This window comes from Staurois parvus, unplaced genomic scaffold (assembly GCF_062004578.1).
Source record: "Staurois parvus isolate SC_StPar_1 unplaced genomic scaffold, SC_StPar_1.0 ptg001780l, whole genome shotgun sequence".
In the NCBI taxonomy this organism is placed as follows: Eukaryota; Metazoa; Chordata; class Amphibia; order Anura; family Ranidae; genus Staurois; species Staurois parvus.
In genome coordinates, this window is record NW_028319576.1 from 232,501 (window position 1) to 247,754 (window position 15,254).

Below are 15,254 nucleotides of genomic sequence, written 5' to 3' on the forward strand. Positions count from 1 at the left end.
CTATTATCTATCTATCTATCTATCTATCTATCTATCTATCTATCTATCTATCTATTATCTATCTATTATCTATCTATCTATCTATTATCTATCTATTAATCTATTATCTATCTATTATCTATCTATCTATCTATCTATCTATTATCTATCTATCTATCTATCTATCTATTATCTATCTATCTATTATCTATCTATCTATCTATCTATCTATCTATCTATCTATCTATCTATCTTGAATATGGCCAAAATTGTAGTACTTCAAATATATTTTTCTTCCATGTGGGATTGTTCCGGTTACATTTTATGTGCCATTGATAGCCCTTGCGTAGGCGGCCCTTTTGATTATGTCCTTCCTTGTTTAAAACTAATAAAAACCATTGAAATACAATTTGGAATTCCACAGACTTTTTGGACCGGTGAACCCAAATGTCAGCAGATTTCAAAACCGAACACCAGTTTGCCACACAATCTGTACACGTTGTTTCTCGCACACGAAGTCACCTCCATTCAGTATCCTTTTGCATCCCTTACAATGCCTCAGTTTCCCCCGATGTGGTATCCTGTTTCATGGTATTGTCCCCGGTGTAAACCAATCCTCACAGTCACACCGACCATTTAACATTAAGTTGTATTTAAGTAGCACAATGGATGAATGGGTTACATTTAGGAGAGTGAAAGCTGCATCTGCCCCTCCTGTAATTTATACAAGTGACATTTCCTTCTCCTGGAAAATCCTGTCTTTTTTCCTTTTTTTAGAAGAAATGTAAAACAATCATCCTGGTTCGATAGCTGAGCGCTTTGTGCATGTTCTATGAAAGAAAGTTTTGTTGCTGGAGAGGGAAGAGGGGAAATTTGCAATGTTGTGGGTTTTTTTCTTTTCTTCTTTTTTTTTTTCCTCTAAAAGCAAAGCAAATAACCTCCTTGCCAGAATTTATGACGCACGCGGGTTATTTTTTGCTGGTATAATTACTCTACTAAATTCAATGGCCATTGCGTGTGATTAATCCCTGCCAACAGCTCTCATACCTGTACACCCCATTAAACAGCAGAGCAATTTTTACATTTCTGCTGCTTTTACTTAAAATGGAGCTCCACCCAAAAGGGGGAGTTCTGCTTTAAGGACTGCCCCCCTCGCTCCCCGTTAAGGATTGGCTCCAGGGGCGGACTGACCATTCGGGCACTGCCCGAGGGCCTGGGGTCAGTAGGGGGCCCCATGAGATGCCCCTGGTACCTTTCATAGGCTTTTTTGGGTGTGGTTGGAGTGTGGGCGAGGACACAGGGGCCCCATGATCCCCTATTGCCCGGGGACCTCATGAGTTGTCAGTCCACCCCTGATTGGCCCCTTTAGGAATCGGGGAAGGGGGTACCCAAAAGTGACAGGTACCCACTCCCACTGTGATCAGCTAGGCAAGTGGTCTCCAAACTGCGGCCCGGGTGCCGGATGCAGTCCTTTGCTTGCTTCTTCACTATTTCATCCACTGATGCCCAGTGGTGTATTTAGGTTTCATGCTGCCCTAGGCAACCCAAAAATCGTCTGCCCCCATGGAGAGATCCTGACACTGACAAACCCCCCCTCCCCCACGATAAGAGCCTGACATTGACCAACAACACCCCACCCGAGAGAACCTTCCACTACCACCGCCCCCCATACACTGGCAACCCCCCACCCCCACCCTGGCGAGAAAGAAGACACTCAACTTCACAGCTCCGGACATCCCCGGGAACGAGAGTCAGGCTCTGCATACACCATCAAGCTGCCCGCAGCCTCTCTCAGATCCCACCTGGTGCCCATGCTGTGTGCGTCCTTTCTTCCATCCCTTCTTTCGGGGGGCACTGCTGCCCCCTGAAAAATGCCACTGCCTCCCTGAAAAAATACCGCCCTAGGCAAATGCCTTGTTTGTCTTTTGTTAAATATACCCCTGCTGATACCAACAATAAGGCATAATTCCCCCCCACTGACACCAACGATGGGGCACAATTCCTTCCAAGGATACCAACGATGGGGCACAATTCCTTCCAAGGATACCAACGATGGGGCACAATTCCTTTCAAGGATACCAATGATGGGGCACAATTCCTTCCAATGACACCAACTATGGGACACAATTCCTCCCAATGACACCAACTATAGGGTACAATTCCTCCCAATGACACCAACTATAGGGTACAATTCCTCCCAATGACACCAACTATAGGGTACAACTCCTCCCAATGACACCAACTATAGGGTACAACTCCTCCCAATGACACCAACTATAGGGTACAACTCCTCCCAATGACACCAACTATAGGGTACAACTCCTCCCAATGACACCAACTATAGGGTACAACTCCTCCCAATGACACCAACTATAGGGTACAACTCCTCCCAATGACACCAACTATAGGGTACAACTCCTCCCAATGACACCAACTATAGGGTACAACTCCTCCCAATGACACCAACTATAGGGTACAACTCCTCCCAATGACACCAACTATAGGGTACAACTCCTCCCAATGACACCAACTATAGGGTACAACTCCTCCCAATGACACCAACTATAGGGTACAACTCCTCCCAATGACACCAACTATAGGGTACAACTCCTCCCAATGACACCAACTATAGGGTACAACTCCTCCCAATGACACCAACTATAGGGTACAACTCCTCCCAATGACACCCACTATAGGGTACAACTCCTCCCAATGACACCAACTATAGGGTACAACTCCTCCCAATGACACCAACTATAGGGTACAACTCCTCCCAATGACACCAACTATAGGGTACAACTCCTCCCAATGACACCAACTATAGGGTACAACTCCTCCCAATGACACCAACTATAGGGTACAACTCCTCCCAATGACACCAACTATAGGGTACAACTCCTCCCAATGACACCAACTATAGGGTACAATTCCTCCCAATGACACCAACTATAGGGTACAACTCCTCCCAATGACACCAACCATAGGGTACAATTCCTCCCAATGACACCAACTATAGGGTACAACTCCTCCCAATGACACCAACTATAGGGTACAATTCCTCTCAATAACATCAACAGGACACAGTTCCTCCCACTGCAAACAATGGATTGCAATTTTTCCCACTGACATCAAAGATGGGGCATTGTCTATTCTCACTGATGTCAGGATGTTTTCCACTCCCAATGGCCACAGTTCCCCCCCCCCCCCCCCAAAGTCTGAAGGACAGTAAACTGGCACTTTGCTTGGAAAGGTTGGAGACCCCAATGTAGGTAAGCGGAAGTTGCCCCCCCCCTCCGCAGTCATTTGAGACAGGTGACAGGTCCCAGCAGACTACGGGACCATTCAGAAAGCGCATCGCTACTCATGCATGCCAGCGCTGGCAACACCGGACAGCCAGTAAACAGGGTTGCGGGGAGGACACCGCAGGATCGACGGACAGGTAAGTGGCTGTTTTTTTTAAGTCGGCAGCTACAGTTTTTATAGCTGCTGACTTTTATTTTTTTTACAACTCTTTAAAGTAGAATTCCAGCCTCACCTGTCTAAGTCTTAAATATGTCCCCCCCCCCCACACCCCTAACACCTTCTTTGTTTAAAACTAATAAAAACCATTGAAGTACAATTTGGGATGCAAGGAATGCCGGTGCGTCCCGTGTGGGCAAATCTGACCCTTTTGCATGGGTGTACTCTTCAGTACACCCTTGTGAATGAAGCCTTGTTTCAGTACATAGGTGTGAAGCCAGCCTATCAGATACAAGATCCATTGCCGTCATCTTTCACTACTAAGAGTCACTCACCTAAAACAAGTATGAAGGTTAGTAGTCCGTCCCGATCTCATTGGCTGCACAGTTGTTCCAGGTTAATGACGTGCAGCAATCACATGCAAGTGATTGGCCATGGACGCAGGCAGTCTGCATCCATGGCTGATCGCTCACATGTGATCGCTGCGTGATCCAGCAGCCTCATATTCCTTTCAGTTGGGCTGCCTATTGCACCATATCACTGGAACCCCCGCCGGAGTTCTCCCATATAATCGCAGGCAGGGTGCATTCCCAGGTGTGAACGAACCCACAGAGATTTCTCTGGTCAGCTGACAATGAACAATCCTCCAGAGACTCCCCTCCAGCTTTATCTACAATACTGATAACCATTCCAATCAGGGGCGGACTGACCATTTGGGAACTCGGGCTCTGCCCGAGGGCCCGGGGTCAGTAGGGGGCCCCATGAGATGCCCCTGGTACCTTTCATAGACATTTTTAGATGTGATTTGAGTTTGGGCAAGGACACAGGGGCCCCATGATCCCCTATTGGCCAGGGGCCCCATGAGTTGTCAGTCCGCCCCTGATTCCAATTATCTTTGAGATGCAGTCTGTTGTTAACTTTCCCATTACCTGACCAATGAAATGTTTCCTTCTGACGGAACTCCGGCTATACAGTTTGATAAGAAAGTTAATCCCTTCTTCTTTCTGCGTCAATGGGAACAGCATGGTCTCCCCCCAGTTCACTTGTCCATTCGACGGCTTTAGCGATCGCGTTTTCTTCTTGTACAGGAGCCCCTCTGTACTGAACATCTCCGCCTTGACAAAGAAACCTGAAGGAACGGCAGGGAAAGCCGTGGAGGTTACTGGTGTGTGCGCTGCAACTGTTGCCATACACTTTTATCTCTGGGCTAAAATTCCCCGTGTGTTGTGTGTCATCCCCGTGTGTGTTGTGTGTCATCCCCGTGTGTTGTGTGTCACCCCCGTCCGTGTGTTGTGTGTCACCCCCGTCCGTGTGTTGTGTGTCACCCCCGTCCGTGTGTTGTGTGTCATCCCCGTGTGTGTTGTGTGTCATCCCCGTGTGTTGTGTGTCACCCCCGTCCGTGTGTTGTGTGTCATCCCCGTGTGTTGTGTGTCACCCCCGTGTGTTGTGTGTCACCCCCGTGTGTTGTGTGTCATCCCCGTGTGTTGTGTGTCATCCCCGTGTGTTGTGTGTCATCCCCGTGTGTTGTGTGCCACCCCCGTGTGTTGTGTGTCATCCCCGTGTGTTGTGTGTCGTGTGTCATCCCCGTGTGTCGTGTGTCATCTCCGTGTGTCGTGTGTCACCCCCGTGTGTTGTGTGTCATCCCCGTGTGTCGTGTGTCATCCCCGTGTGTCATCCCCGTGTGTCGAGTGTCACCCCCGTGTTTTGTGTGTCACCCCTGTGTGTTGTGTGTCATCCCCGTGTGTCGTGTGTCATCCTTGTGTGTCGTGTGTCACCCCCGTGTTTTGTGTGTCATCCCCGTGTGTCATCCCCGTGTGTCGTGTGTCATCCCCGTGTGTCGAGTGTCACCCCTGTGTTTTGTGTGTCACCCCTGTGTGTTGTGTGTCATCCCCGTGTGTCATCCCCGTGTGTCGTGTGTCACCCCCGTGTTTTGTTTGTCATCCCCGTGTGTTGTGTGTCATCCCCGTGTGTTGTGTGTCATCCCCGTGTGTTGTGTGTCACCCCCGTGTGTGTTGTGTGTCATCCCCGTGTGTTGTGTGTCATCCCCGTGTGTTGTGTGTCATCCCCGTGTGTTGTGTGTCATCTCCGTGTGTTGTGTGTCATCCCCTTGTGTTGTGTGTCATCCCCGTGTGTCGAGTGTCACCCCCGTGTGTTGTGTGTCATCCCCGTGTGTCGTGTGTCACCCCCGTGTTTTGTGTGTCGTCCCCGTGTGTTGTGTGTCATCCCCGTGTGTCGTGTGTCACCCCCGTGTTTTGTGTGTCATCCCCGTGTGTCGTGTGTCATCCCCGTGTGTCGAGTGTCACCCCTGTGTTTTGTGTGTCACCCCTGTGTGTTGTGTGTCATCCCCGTGTGTCGTGTGTCATCCCCGTGTGTCGTGTGTCACCCCCGTGTTTTGTTTGTCATCCCCGTGTGTTGTGTGTCATCCCCGTGTGTTGTGTGTCACCCCCGTGTGTGTTGTGTGTCATCCCCGTGTGTTGTGTGTCATCCCCGTGTGTTGTGTGTCATCCCCGTGTGTTGTGTGTCATCTCCGTGTGTTGTGTGTCATCCCCTTGTGTTGTGTGTCATCCCCGTGTGTCGAGTGTCACCCCCGTGTTTTGTGTGTCACCCCCGTGTGTCGAGTGTCATCCCCGTGTGTTGTGTGTCATCTCCGTATGTTGTGTGTCATCCCCATGTGTTGTGTGTCATCCCTGTGTGTCGTGTGTCATCCCCGTGTGTCGAGTGTCACCCCCGTGTTTTGTGTGTTAGGGGACAGCCCAACGGCATCTTTTTACTGGTGTGAAAGAGGTCTAAATGAGTGAATGATTAAAAGAGCCCTCACTGACCTACGTAGCCGCAGGCAGTGTGGAGCAATTCATCCTCAGTCAGACCTCCATGTTCGACTCTCCCCTCTTTTTCTGTGTATTTGCTCTTTGTTTACATTAGATATAAAAAGGCTGGAAGGTGGCCAAATCACTGCTGGGTGTGTTGTGTGTCACCCCCGTCCGTGTGTCATGTGTCATCTCCGTGTGTCGTGTGTCACCCCCGTGTGTTGTGTGTCATCCCTGTGTGTTGTGTGTCATCCCCGTGTGTGTTGTGTGTCATCCCCGTGTGTCGTGTGTCATCCCCGTGTGTCGAGTGTCACCCCCGTGTTTTGTGTGTCACCCCTGTGTGTCGTGTGTCATCCCCGTGTGTCGTGTGTCATCCCCGTGTGTCGTGTGTCACCCCTGTGTTTTGTGTGTCATCCCCGTGTGTTGTGTGTCATCCCCGTGTGTTGTGTGTCACCCCCGTGTGTGTTGTGTGTCATCCCCGTGTGTTGTGTGTCATCCTTGTGTGTTGTGTGTCATCTCCGTGTGTTGTATGTCACCCCCGTGTGTTGTGTGTCATCCCCGTGTGTTGTGTGTCATTTCCGTGTGTTGTGTGTCACCCCCGTCCGTGTGTCATGTGTCATCTCCATGTGTCATGTGTCACCCCCCGTGTGTCGTGTGTCATCCCCGTGTGTTGTGTGTCATCCCCGTGTGTCGTGTGTCATCCCCGTGTGTCGTGTGTCATCCCCGTGTGTCGTGTGTCATCCCCGTGTGTCGAGTGTCACCCCCATGTTTTGTGTGTCACCCCTGTGTGTTGTGTGTCATCCCCGTGTGTTGTGTGTCATCCCCGTGTGTCGTGTGTCACCCCCGTGTTTTGTGTGTCATCCCCGTGTGTTGTGTGTCATCCCCGTGTGTTGTGTGTCACCCCCGTGTGTGTTGTGTGTCATCCCCATGTGTTGTGTGTCATCCCCGTGTGTTGTGTGTCATCCCCGTGTGTTGTGTGTCATCTCCGTGTGTTGTGTGTCATCCCCTTGTGTTGTGTGTCATCCCCGTGTGTCGAGTGTCACCCCCGTGTTTTGTGTGTCACCCCCGTGTGTCGAGTGTCACCCCCGTGTGTCGAGTGTCATCCCCGTGTGTCATCCCCGTGTGTCGTGTGTCACCCCCGTGTTTTGTGTGTCATCCCCGTGTGTTGTGTGTCATCCCCGTGTGTTGTGTGTCATCCCCGTGTGTTGTGTGTCACCCCCGTGTGTTGTGTGTCACCCCCGTGTGTTGTGTGTCACCCCCGTGTGTTGTGTGTCATCCCCGTGTGTTGTGTGTCATCTCCGTGTGTTGTGTGTCATCCCCATGTGTTGTGTGTCATCCCTGTGTGTCGTGTGTCATCCCCGTGTGTCGAGTGTCACCCCCGTGTTTTGTGTGTTAGGGGACAGCCCAACGGCATCTTTTTACTGGTGTGAAAGAGGTCTAAATGAGTGAATGATTAAAAGAGCCCTCACTGACCTACGTAGCCGCAGGCAGTGTGGAGCAATTCATCCTCAGTCAGACCTCCATGTTCGACTCTCCCCTCTTTTTCTGTGTATTTGCTCTTTGTTTACATTAGATATAAAAAGGCTGGAAGGTGGCCAAATCACTGCTGGGAAGGGGAAGTAGGGTGAGCTGAACAAGGTTTCTGCTGTATATTTGAAGATGAATTGAACCTGAAGCAATCAGTCACGACTTATTGTTAAGCTTTTTTTTCCCTTTTTAAAGCTGAAGAAAAAATTATTTCCTAAATGATGTAGCTGATCCATTGTATCAAACAATGGTTTAGCACCCATGCAAGTGATTTGAGGAGGTTCAGCATGGAAGCCAAACATTGTTTGCAGGATTCAGGCTGTGATTAGCTATTCAATTGGAATGGAGAAAAATGCCACCCCGACATCTCAGCCAGGGGATGATTTTCTGTAGCCAGAACCAGTGGCATCCCTAGGGGGGTGCGGGCCACACTGGGTGACACCCAGGGGCGGACTGACCATTCCGGCGCTCAGTCACTGCCCGAGGGCCCAGGGTCAGTTGGGGGCCCCATGTGATGCCCCTGGTACCTTTCATAGGCTGTTTTGGGTGTAGTTTGAGTGTGGGCGAGGACACAGGGGCCCCATGATCCCCTGTTGCCCGGGGGCCCCATGAGTTGCCAGTCCACCCCTGGTGACACCATCACAGGGGGTGCAGGAGCAGGATGTCGGCACAGTGAGTATCCCCTGAAGCAACTGTGCATGTGCCGGTTTCAGGCCGAAGAAGCCGATTGCCGGCTCTGTGCTAAAGTAGGAGATCGGATTCTTCGACCTGCACCCGGCACATGTGCAGTTACTTCAGGGGATACATATCTTCACGGGATACTCATTTTACTGCTACACCGGCACCGTTCCTTCCTCTGTGGATGGGTGACACCAACCAGTGTTGTATTTAGGTTTTGTGCTGCCCTAGGCAACACAAAATCAGCACCCCCCCCCCTGCATGGAGGGTCTTCCACTACCACTGCCCCCCATACCCCAGCCACCATCTGCCACGGCAAGACAGAAGAAGACACCCGCCTTCACAGCTCTGGACACCCCCTGGGAACAAGAGTCAGGCTGTGCATACACCATCATGAAACCCGCAGTCTCTCTCAGAACCCACCAGGTCCCCATGTCGTGTGTGTCCCTCCTTCCGAGTGACAGTGCTGCCCCCCCCCCCTGAAAATTGCCGCCCTAGGCAAATGCCTTGTTTGCCTTGAGGTAGATACACCCCTGACACCAACCCTAGGGACGCCTCTGGCCTGAAGCCATGTGTATCCAGTCCAGCGGACTTCATCAAAAGTGGTAGATAAAGAGCCCACTGACTTTACGTTTAAGAAGAACATACGTACTTATAGAGAGCGGTGTCAGGGAGCTGGGCAGGTTCTGAGCTTTGAGAATCTGGAGCTGAATGCGGTTGTTTATGGCCTGGAAACATGTCCCGATCTGGAGCTCCGCTTGGCAAGACTGTAGAGAGGACAAACCAGACAGGGAATCAAATGATAATTCTTATTTATTTCAGGTACTTATATAGCGCCGTCAATTTACGCAGCACTTTACATATATATTATACATTCACATCAGTCCCTAACCCTCAAGGGGCGTACAATCTAAGGTCCCTAACCCTCAAGGGGCGTACAATCTAAGGTCCCTAACCCTCAAGGGGCGTACAATCTAAGGTCCCTAACCCTCAAGGGGCGTACAATCTAAGGTCCCTAACCCTCAGGGGGCGTACAATCTAAGGTCCCTAACCCTCAAGGGGCGTACAATCTAAGGTCCCTAACCCTCAAGGGGTGTACAATCTAAGGTCCCTAACCCTCAGGGGGCGTACAATCTAAGGTCCCTAACCCTCAAGGGGTGTACAATCTAAGGTCCCTAACTTACATTCATACATACACATACTAGGGCCAATTCCCCCCCTTCCAGTCCGGACACTTTCCCCCCCTTCCAGTCCGGACGCTTTCACCCCCTTCCAGTCCGGACACTTTCACCCCCTTCCAGTCCAGACACTTTCACCCCCTTCCAGTCCAGACACTTTCACCCCCTTCCAGTCCAGACACTTTCACCCCCTTCCAGTCCAGACACTTTCTCCCCCTTCCAGTCCAGACACTTTCACCCCCTTCCAGTCCGGACACTTTCACTCCCTTCCAGTTCGGACACTTTCACCCCCTTCCAGTCCGGACACTTTCCCCTCCTTCCAGTCCGGACACTTTCACCCCCTTCCAGTCCGGACACTTTCACCCCCTTCCAGTTCGGACACTTTCACCCCCTTCCAGTCCGGACACTTTCCCCTCCTTCCAGTCCGGACACTTTCCCCCCCTTCCAGTCCGGACACTTTCCCCCCCTTCCAGTCCGGACACTTTCCCCCCCTTCCAGTCCGGACACTTTCCCCTCCTTCCAGTCCGGACACTTTCCCCCCCTTCCAGTCCGGACACTTTCCCCCCCTTCCAGTCCAGGCCAATTTTCAGCTTTCAGCGCTATCACACTTTGGATGACAATTGCGCGGTCATGCAACACTGTACCCATATGAATTTTTTAGCATTTTTTTTTCTTTTTTTAGAGAGATAGAGCTTTCTTTTGGTGGTATTTATTCACCACTGGAATTTTTATTTTTTTGCTATCTAAATGAAAAAGTCCAAACATTTTGAAAAAAAAAAAGCGGTTTTCTTATAAAATTTTGCAAATAAATCTTTCTTCATAAATCTTGGCCAAAATGTATTCATCTATCTTTTTAGTAAAAAAAAAATAACCCAAATTAAGTTTATAACCAAAAATTATAATTTTTCAAAAACATTTTTTTACATTTTTATTTTATTTTTTTATACTATCTGTTTTTTTTTTTTTTTTTTAACATACCGTCACCCTAGCAGTACAGTGTCACCATGGTGACACTGTACTACTTGTGATGGGTGATGAATATATATTTTTTCTTTTTTTACACTGATTACTTTTACGCCCATAAAGGCTGTAAAAGCAATCATTTCTCCTTCTCTCTGGCTGCATTCCTGCAGCCATTGAGAAATACTGTGTGAGCTGTGATTGGTCACAGCTTGTCACATGGTACAAGGCTGTTGTAAATGGCTCTGTACCATGTGACCTCTGTGATCATTCACAGATTTCACACGTAGTAAGCAATGATGTCAGAAGTGACATCTTGTTTAATGATAAATTTCATGTGTGTCGCGCTCCACCAGATTATACTAATCGTTAAATTTAATTAAATTATATTAAATAACACCATAAAAATGTGTATATAAAAATTAAATATACTTCCTATACCAATCTTCAAAAAATCCTCAAAAAAATCTAATAAATTATTAAATCAATCAATCAATAAATATGTAAATATAATAAAGTAAATCTGTGCTGGAAATGAATATAGCTCAAAAATCTTGTTTACTACTCTGCATGTGATCACTGATTAGCCAATCAGTGATCACATGATTGGGACCTCACACAGCGGTCCCGTACAACGATCTGTGTTCCCAGGGAGCGTGCACAGGCAATGGATGCAGGGGGACGTTTAGAAACGTCAACCCGCTTCGGCAGCGCTCGCAACTGGCCGTTTTATCTACATGGGCCGGATGGGAAGTGGTCAATAGTCCTCACCCAACCCCCAAATACACTGTATTGTCTGAGAGCACCATTCCACACAGGGAAGAGAGGGAAGGTCACGTTACCTTGCTGGTGCACAGCTATGGTAGACCTGTTCATCTCTGCCCACAGGGGTAGGCAACCTTGGCACTCCAGCTGTGGCAAGACAGCCATAGGCATGACTCCGAGAAGGGTAACATGATGGGATTTGTAGTTTCACCACAGCTGGATTGCTAAGGTTGCCTATCCCTGATCAAATCCTGTAGCTGCTGACTTTTCAATACTAGGGCACTTACCTGTCCAGGGATCCAGCGGTGTCCTCACCCCAAGCCGATTCTCCAGTCGGCTGTCGGGTGCTGGCGCCACCATCTTGACTAAGGGAAACCAGCAGTGAAGCCTTGCGGCTTCACAGCCAGTTTACTACAGCCCTGTGCTTTGTGAATGGGCAGCAGTCCTCTGGGACCTTTAAAGTGTCCCAGAGGGCTGTGGGCGGGGACGCCCAAAACCAGGTACCTGGCAGTGGAGGGGGTGGAGGAGGCAGAAAAAGGGTGCTTCCACTTTTGGGTGGAACTCTGCTTTAACCCGCTTTCCCTCCGCCCTATAGCAGAAATACTGCTACAGGGTTGGCAGGGCTGTGCAAAATCACGTGTGTGTGTGTGTATATATACGTGATTTGCGTTTCTAGGTAGGGGGCCTACCCGCACCGCCATTGGCGGCTATAGATGTCAATCACCGGGTCCCGTCCTGAGATTCCGAACCGGCACCCGGCGATCTCCGAATAACACTGACAAAGGAGAGACCTGTGCAGGGCAGACTGACCATTCGGGCGCTTGGGCACTGCCCAAGGGCCCGGGGTCAGTAGGGGGCCCCATGAAATGCCCCTGGTACCTTTTTATAGGCTTTTTTGGGTGTGCTTTGAGTGTGGGCAAGGACACAGGGGCCCCATGATCCCCTATTGCCCGGGGGCCCCATGAGCAGGGGCGGACTGACCATTTGGAAACTCGGGCACTGCCCGGGGTCAGTAGGGGGCCCCATGAGATGCCCCTGGTACCTTTTTCATAGGCTTTTTCGAGTTTGGGCAAGGACACAGGGGCCCCATGATCCCCTATTGCCCGGGGGCCCCATGAGTTGTCAGTCCACCCCTGGACCTGTGTGTAAACAACACAGATCTCTTTACTGCCAGCAAGGACATGCTGCACAGCAGAGAAGTACACAGCAGCATGTCTCCCAAGTAAAACACACACAGCACATTATGTTAAACAGCGCACAGTTTTGATTGCCCCAGATGTTAACCCCTTCCTGCCCAGTGCCATTAGTACACTGTCAGTGCTTTTTATTAGCACTGATCACTGTATTGGTGTCACTGGTGATGTCAGTGACAGTAATTCCCCCCCCCAGTGTCAGAATGCCCGCCGCAGTCCCGCTATAAGTCGCTGATCGCCGCCATTACTAGTGTATATAAAAAAATCCAGTATATATACCATTTGTAGATGCCATAACTTTCACGTAAACCAATTAATTTACATGTATTGGTATTTTTTTTCAGCAAAGACACGGAGCAGAATACATTTTTCCCTAAATTTATGACAAAATTTGATTTTTACTTTTTTTTTTTTACTGGTTATGTTTTATAGCAAAAAGTCAAAAATAATGTTTTGGGTTTTTTTTTTTTTCTAAATTTTCGGTCTTTTTTTTGTTTATAGCGCAAAAAATAAAAAATGCACAGGTGATCAAATACCACCCAAAGAAAACTCTATTTGTGGGGAAAAAAGGACGTACATTCCATTTATGTACAGCGTTGCATGACAGTGTAATTGTCTGTTAAAGTAATGCAACACTGAATCGCAAAAAATTGCCTGGTTAGGAAGGGGGGGAAATCCTCTGGAGGGCGAGGGGTTAAGTATGGAAATAATATTGTAATCAAATGATACATATTATCCTCTGTGTTTAGTTTATTTTATATACAGACGTACCTCGGTTTACGAATTTAATGCGTTCTCCAGGACATTTCGAATTGCAAAAAATTTGTAAACCGAAATGTGGTTTCCCATAGGAATGCATTGAAAACCAATTTTCAGGTCAGAAAAAAGTAAAAAAAAAGGATTTTATCTGTTCAAAACTCTTTAAAAAGTGCACTTTAAAGGCATAAATACTGTACAGGGACATGATAAAAAATTTCCAGAATGGCTCCAACACCTCCACACTCGACGCCACGTGCTACCCACAGACTCCAGCATGCACGGTGCCGGCGCTATAAACCTTCCAGGCGCAATTCATCCTGGAGAAACTTGCTACGTATTGCGAAAAAAAAATTTGTAAATGCACTGAAAACAAATTAATCCGTTCCGGAGGTCAGAAAAAAAGTTAAAAGTATTTTATCTGTTCAAAACTCTTTATAAAGTGCACTTTAAAGGCATAAATACTGTACAGGGGCATGATTTCCAGAATGGCTACAAATCTTGATGCAAAAACCACTCCAACACCTCCACACTCGACACCACATGCTACTCGCAGACTCCAGCATGCACGGGGCCAGCACTATAAACTTCCCAGGCGCAATTCATCCTGGAGAAACTTGCTTCATATTGTGAAAAAAAATTCGTAAATGCATTGAAAACCAATTAATCCGTTCCGGAGGTCAGAAAAAAGTAAAGAAAAAGTCTTTTATCTGTTCAAAACTCTTTATTAAGTTCACTTTAAAGGCATAAATACTGTACAGGGACATGATTTCCAGAATGACTACAAATCTCTCTCGATTTAAAAACCGCTCCAACACCTCCACACTCGACACCACATGCTACTCGCAGACTCCAGCATGCACGGGGCCGGCACTATAAACCTTCCAGGTGCAATGCATTTTGGGAAAACTTGTAAGTGCATTGAAAACCAATTAATCCATTCCAGAGGTCAAAAAAAAATTAAAAAAAAGTTATATCTGTTCAAAACTCTTTAAAAAGTGCACTTTAAAGGCACGGGGCGGGCACTATAAACCTCCCAGGCGCAGTGCATCCTGGGAAAACTTGCTTCGTATTGCAAAAAAAAAATTGTACATGCATTGAAAACCAATTAATCCGTTCCGGAGTTCAAAAAAAAGTAAAAAAAAAAAAGTCTTATCTGTTCAAAACTCTTTAAAAAGTGCACTTTAAAGGCACGGGGCCGGTGTTATAAACCTTCCAGGAGCAATGCATCCTGGGGAAACTTGCTTCGTATTGCGAAAAAAAATTTGTAAACCGAGGCATTATTTTCAATGGATTTTCATTTGTAAACCGAGAGTTCCGTAAACCGAGGTACGCCTGTACTGCATGTATTGGGGGCAGCAATACTGTATGTGGGCAATGATCAGACTCCTTGAGAAAAATATTTTGATGAAGGCAAATGTTACAAAATGTTTCCGATGTGTCCTCGCCGAACATGCGCTGGGGATTAGGAATTGTAGGCCCGGTATTGGCTCCACAGCTGCTGTATTTACATTTACTTAGTGCGGGAGATAAGGCGAGTGTCTGTGAAAGGTCATAGAGAACAATAAAAAGAACAAACAATTATATATCCATTAGCTCCGAGTTATGTTATTGTAAAATTCCGGCATGAGACTGCGTGTTCCCTGAGCTGTGCAAACACCTGCCACGTCTGGAACTTCACATGGTCCCTGAGAATAAACCTGTGTACACACAACCCCGAAACTTCAAAGATTCCTCCTCTGGCAGATCGAACGCCTTCTACTGACGTCACACCAGAGAGGCTGAGAATACCAATATGTTCCATGTATGTCACACCTGAGAGGATAAACATGGATCTATAGAATGACATATGTTACAGGAATGCATCAGAGATTTTCACTGAGATAAATCTCCAAGATACGCCCGTTCCTAACCTCGGAAACCACGAAGCAACTTAATCACTCTCTTGTTAT

The 15,254-nt window shown here is 48.1% G+C and overlaps 1 protein-coding gene across 1 annotated transcript in view; it reads right to left on the reverse strand.

Annotated features, from left to right (window-relative positions):
- Nucleotides 1-15,254, reverse strand: part of TC2N (tandem C2 domains, nuclear) — a 78,243-nt gene that overhangs the window by 7,596 nt on the left and 55,393 nt on the right. Inside the window, exons 9-10 of the mRNA XM_089663828.1 lie at nt 9,103-9,217; nt 4,368-4,567 (exon numbers count right to left, since the gene is read on the reverse strand). Coding sequence (XP_089519954.1) covers nt 4,368-4,567; nt 9,103-9,217 — 315 coding nt within the window. The remainder of the gene's footprint in view (nt 1-4,367; nt 4,568-9,102; nt 9,218-15,254) is intronic.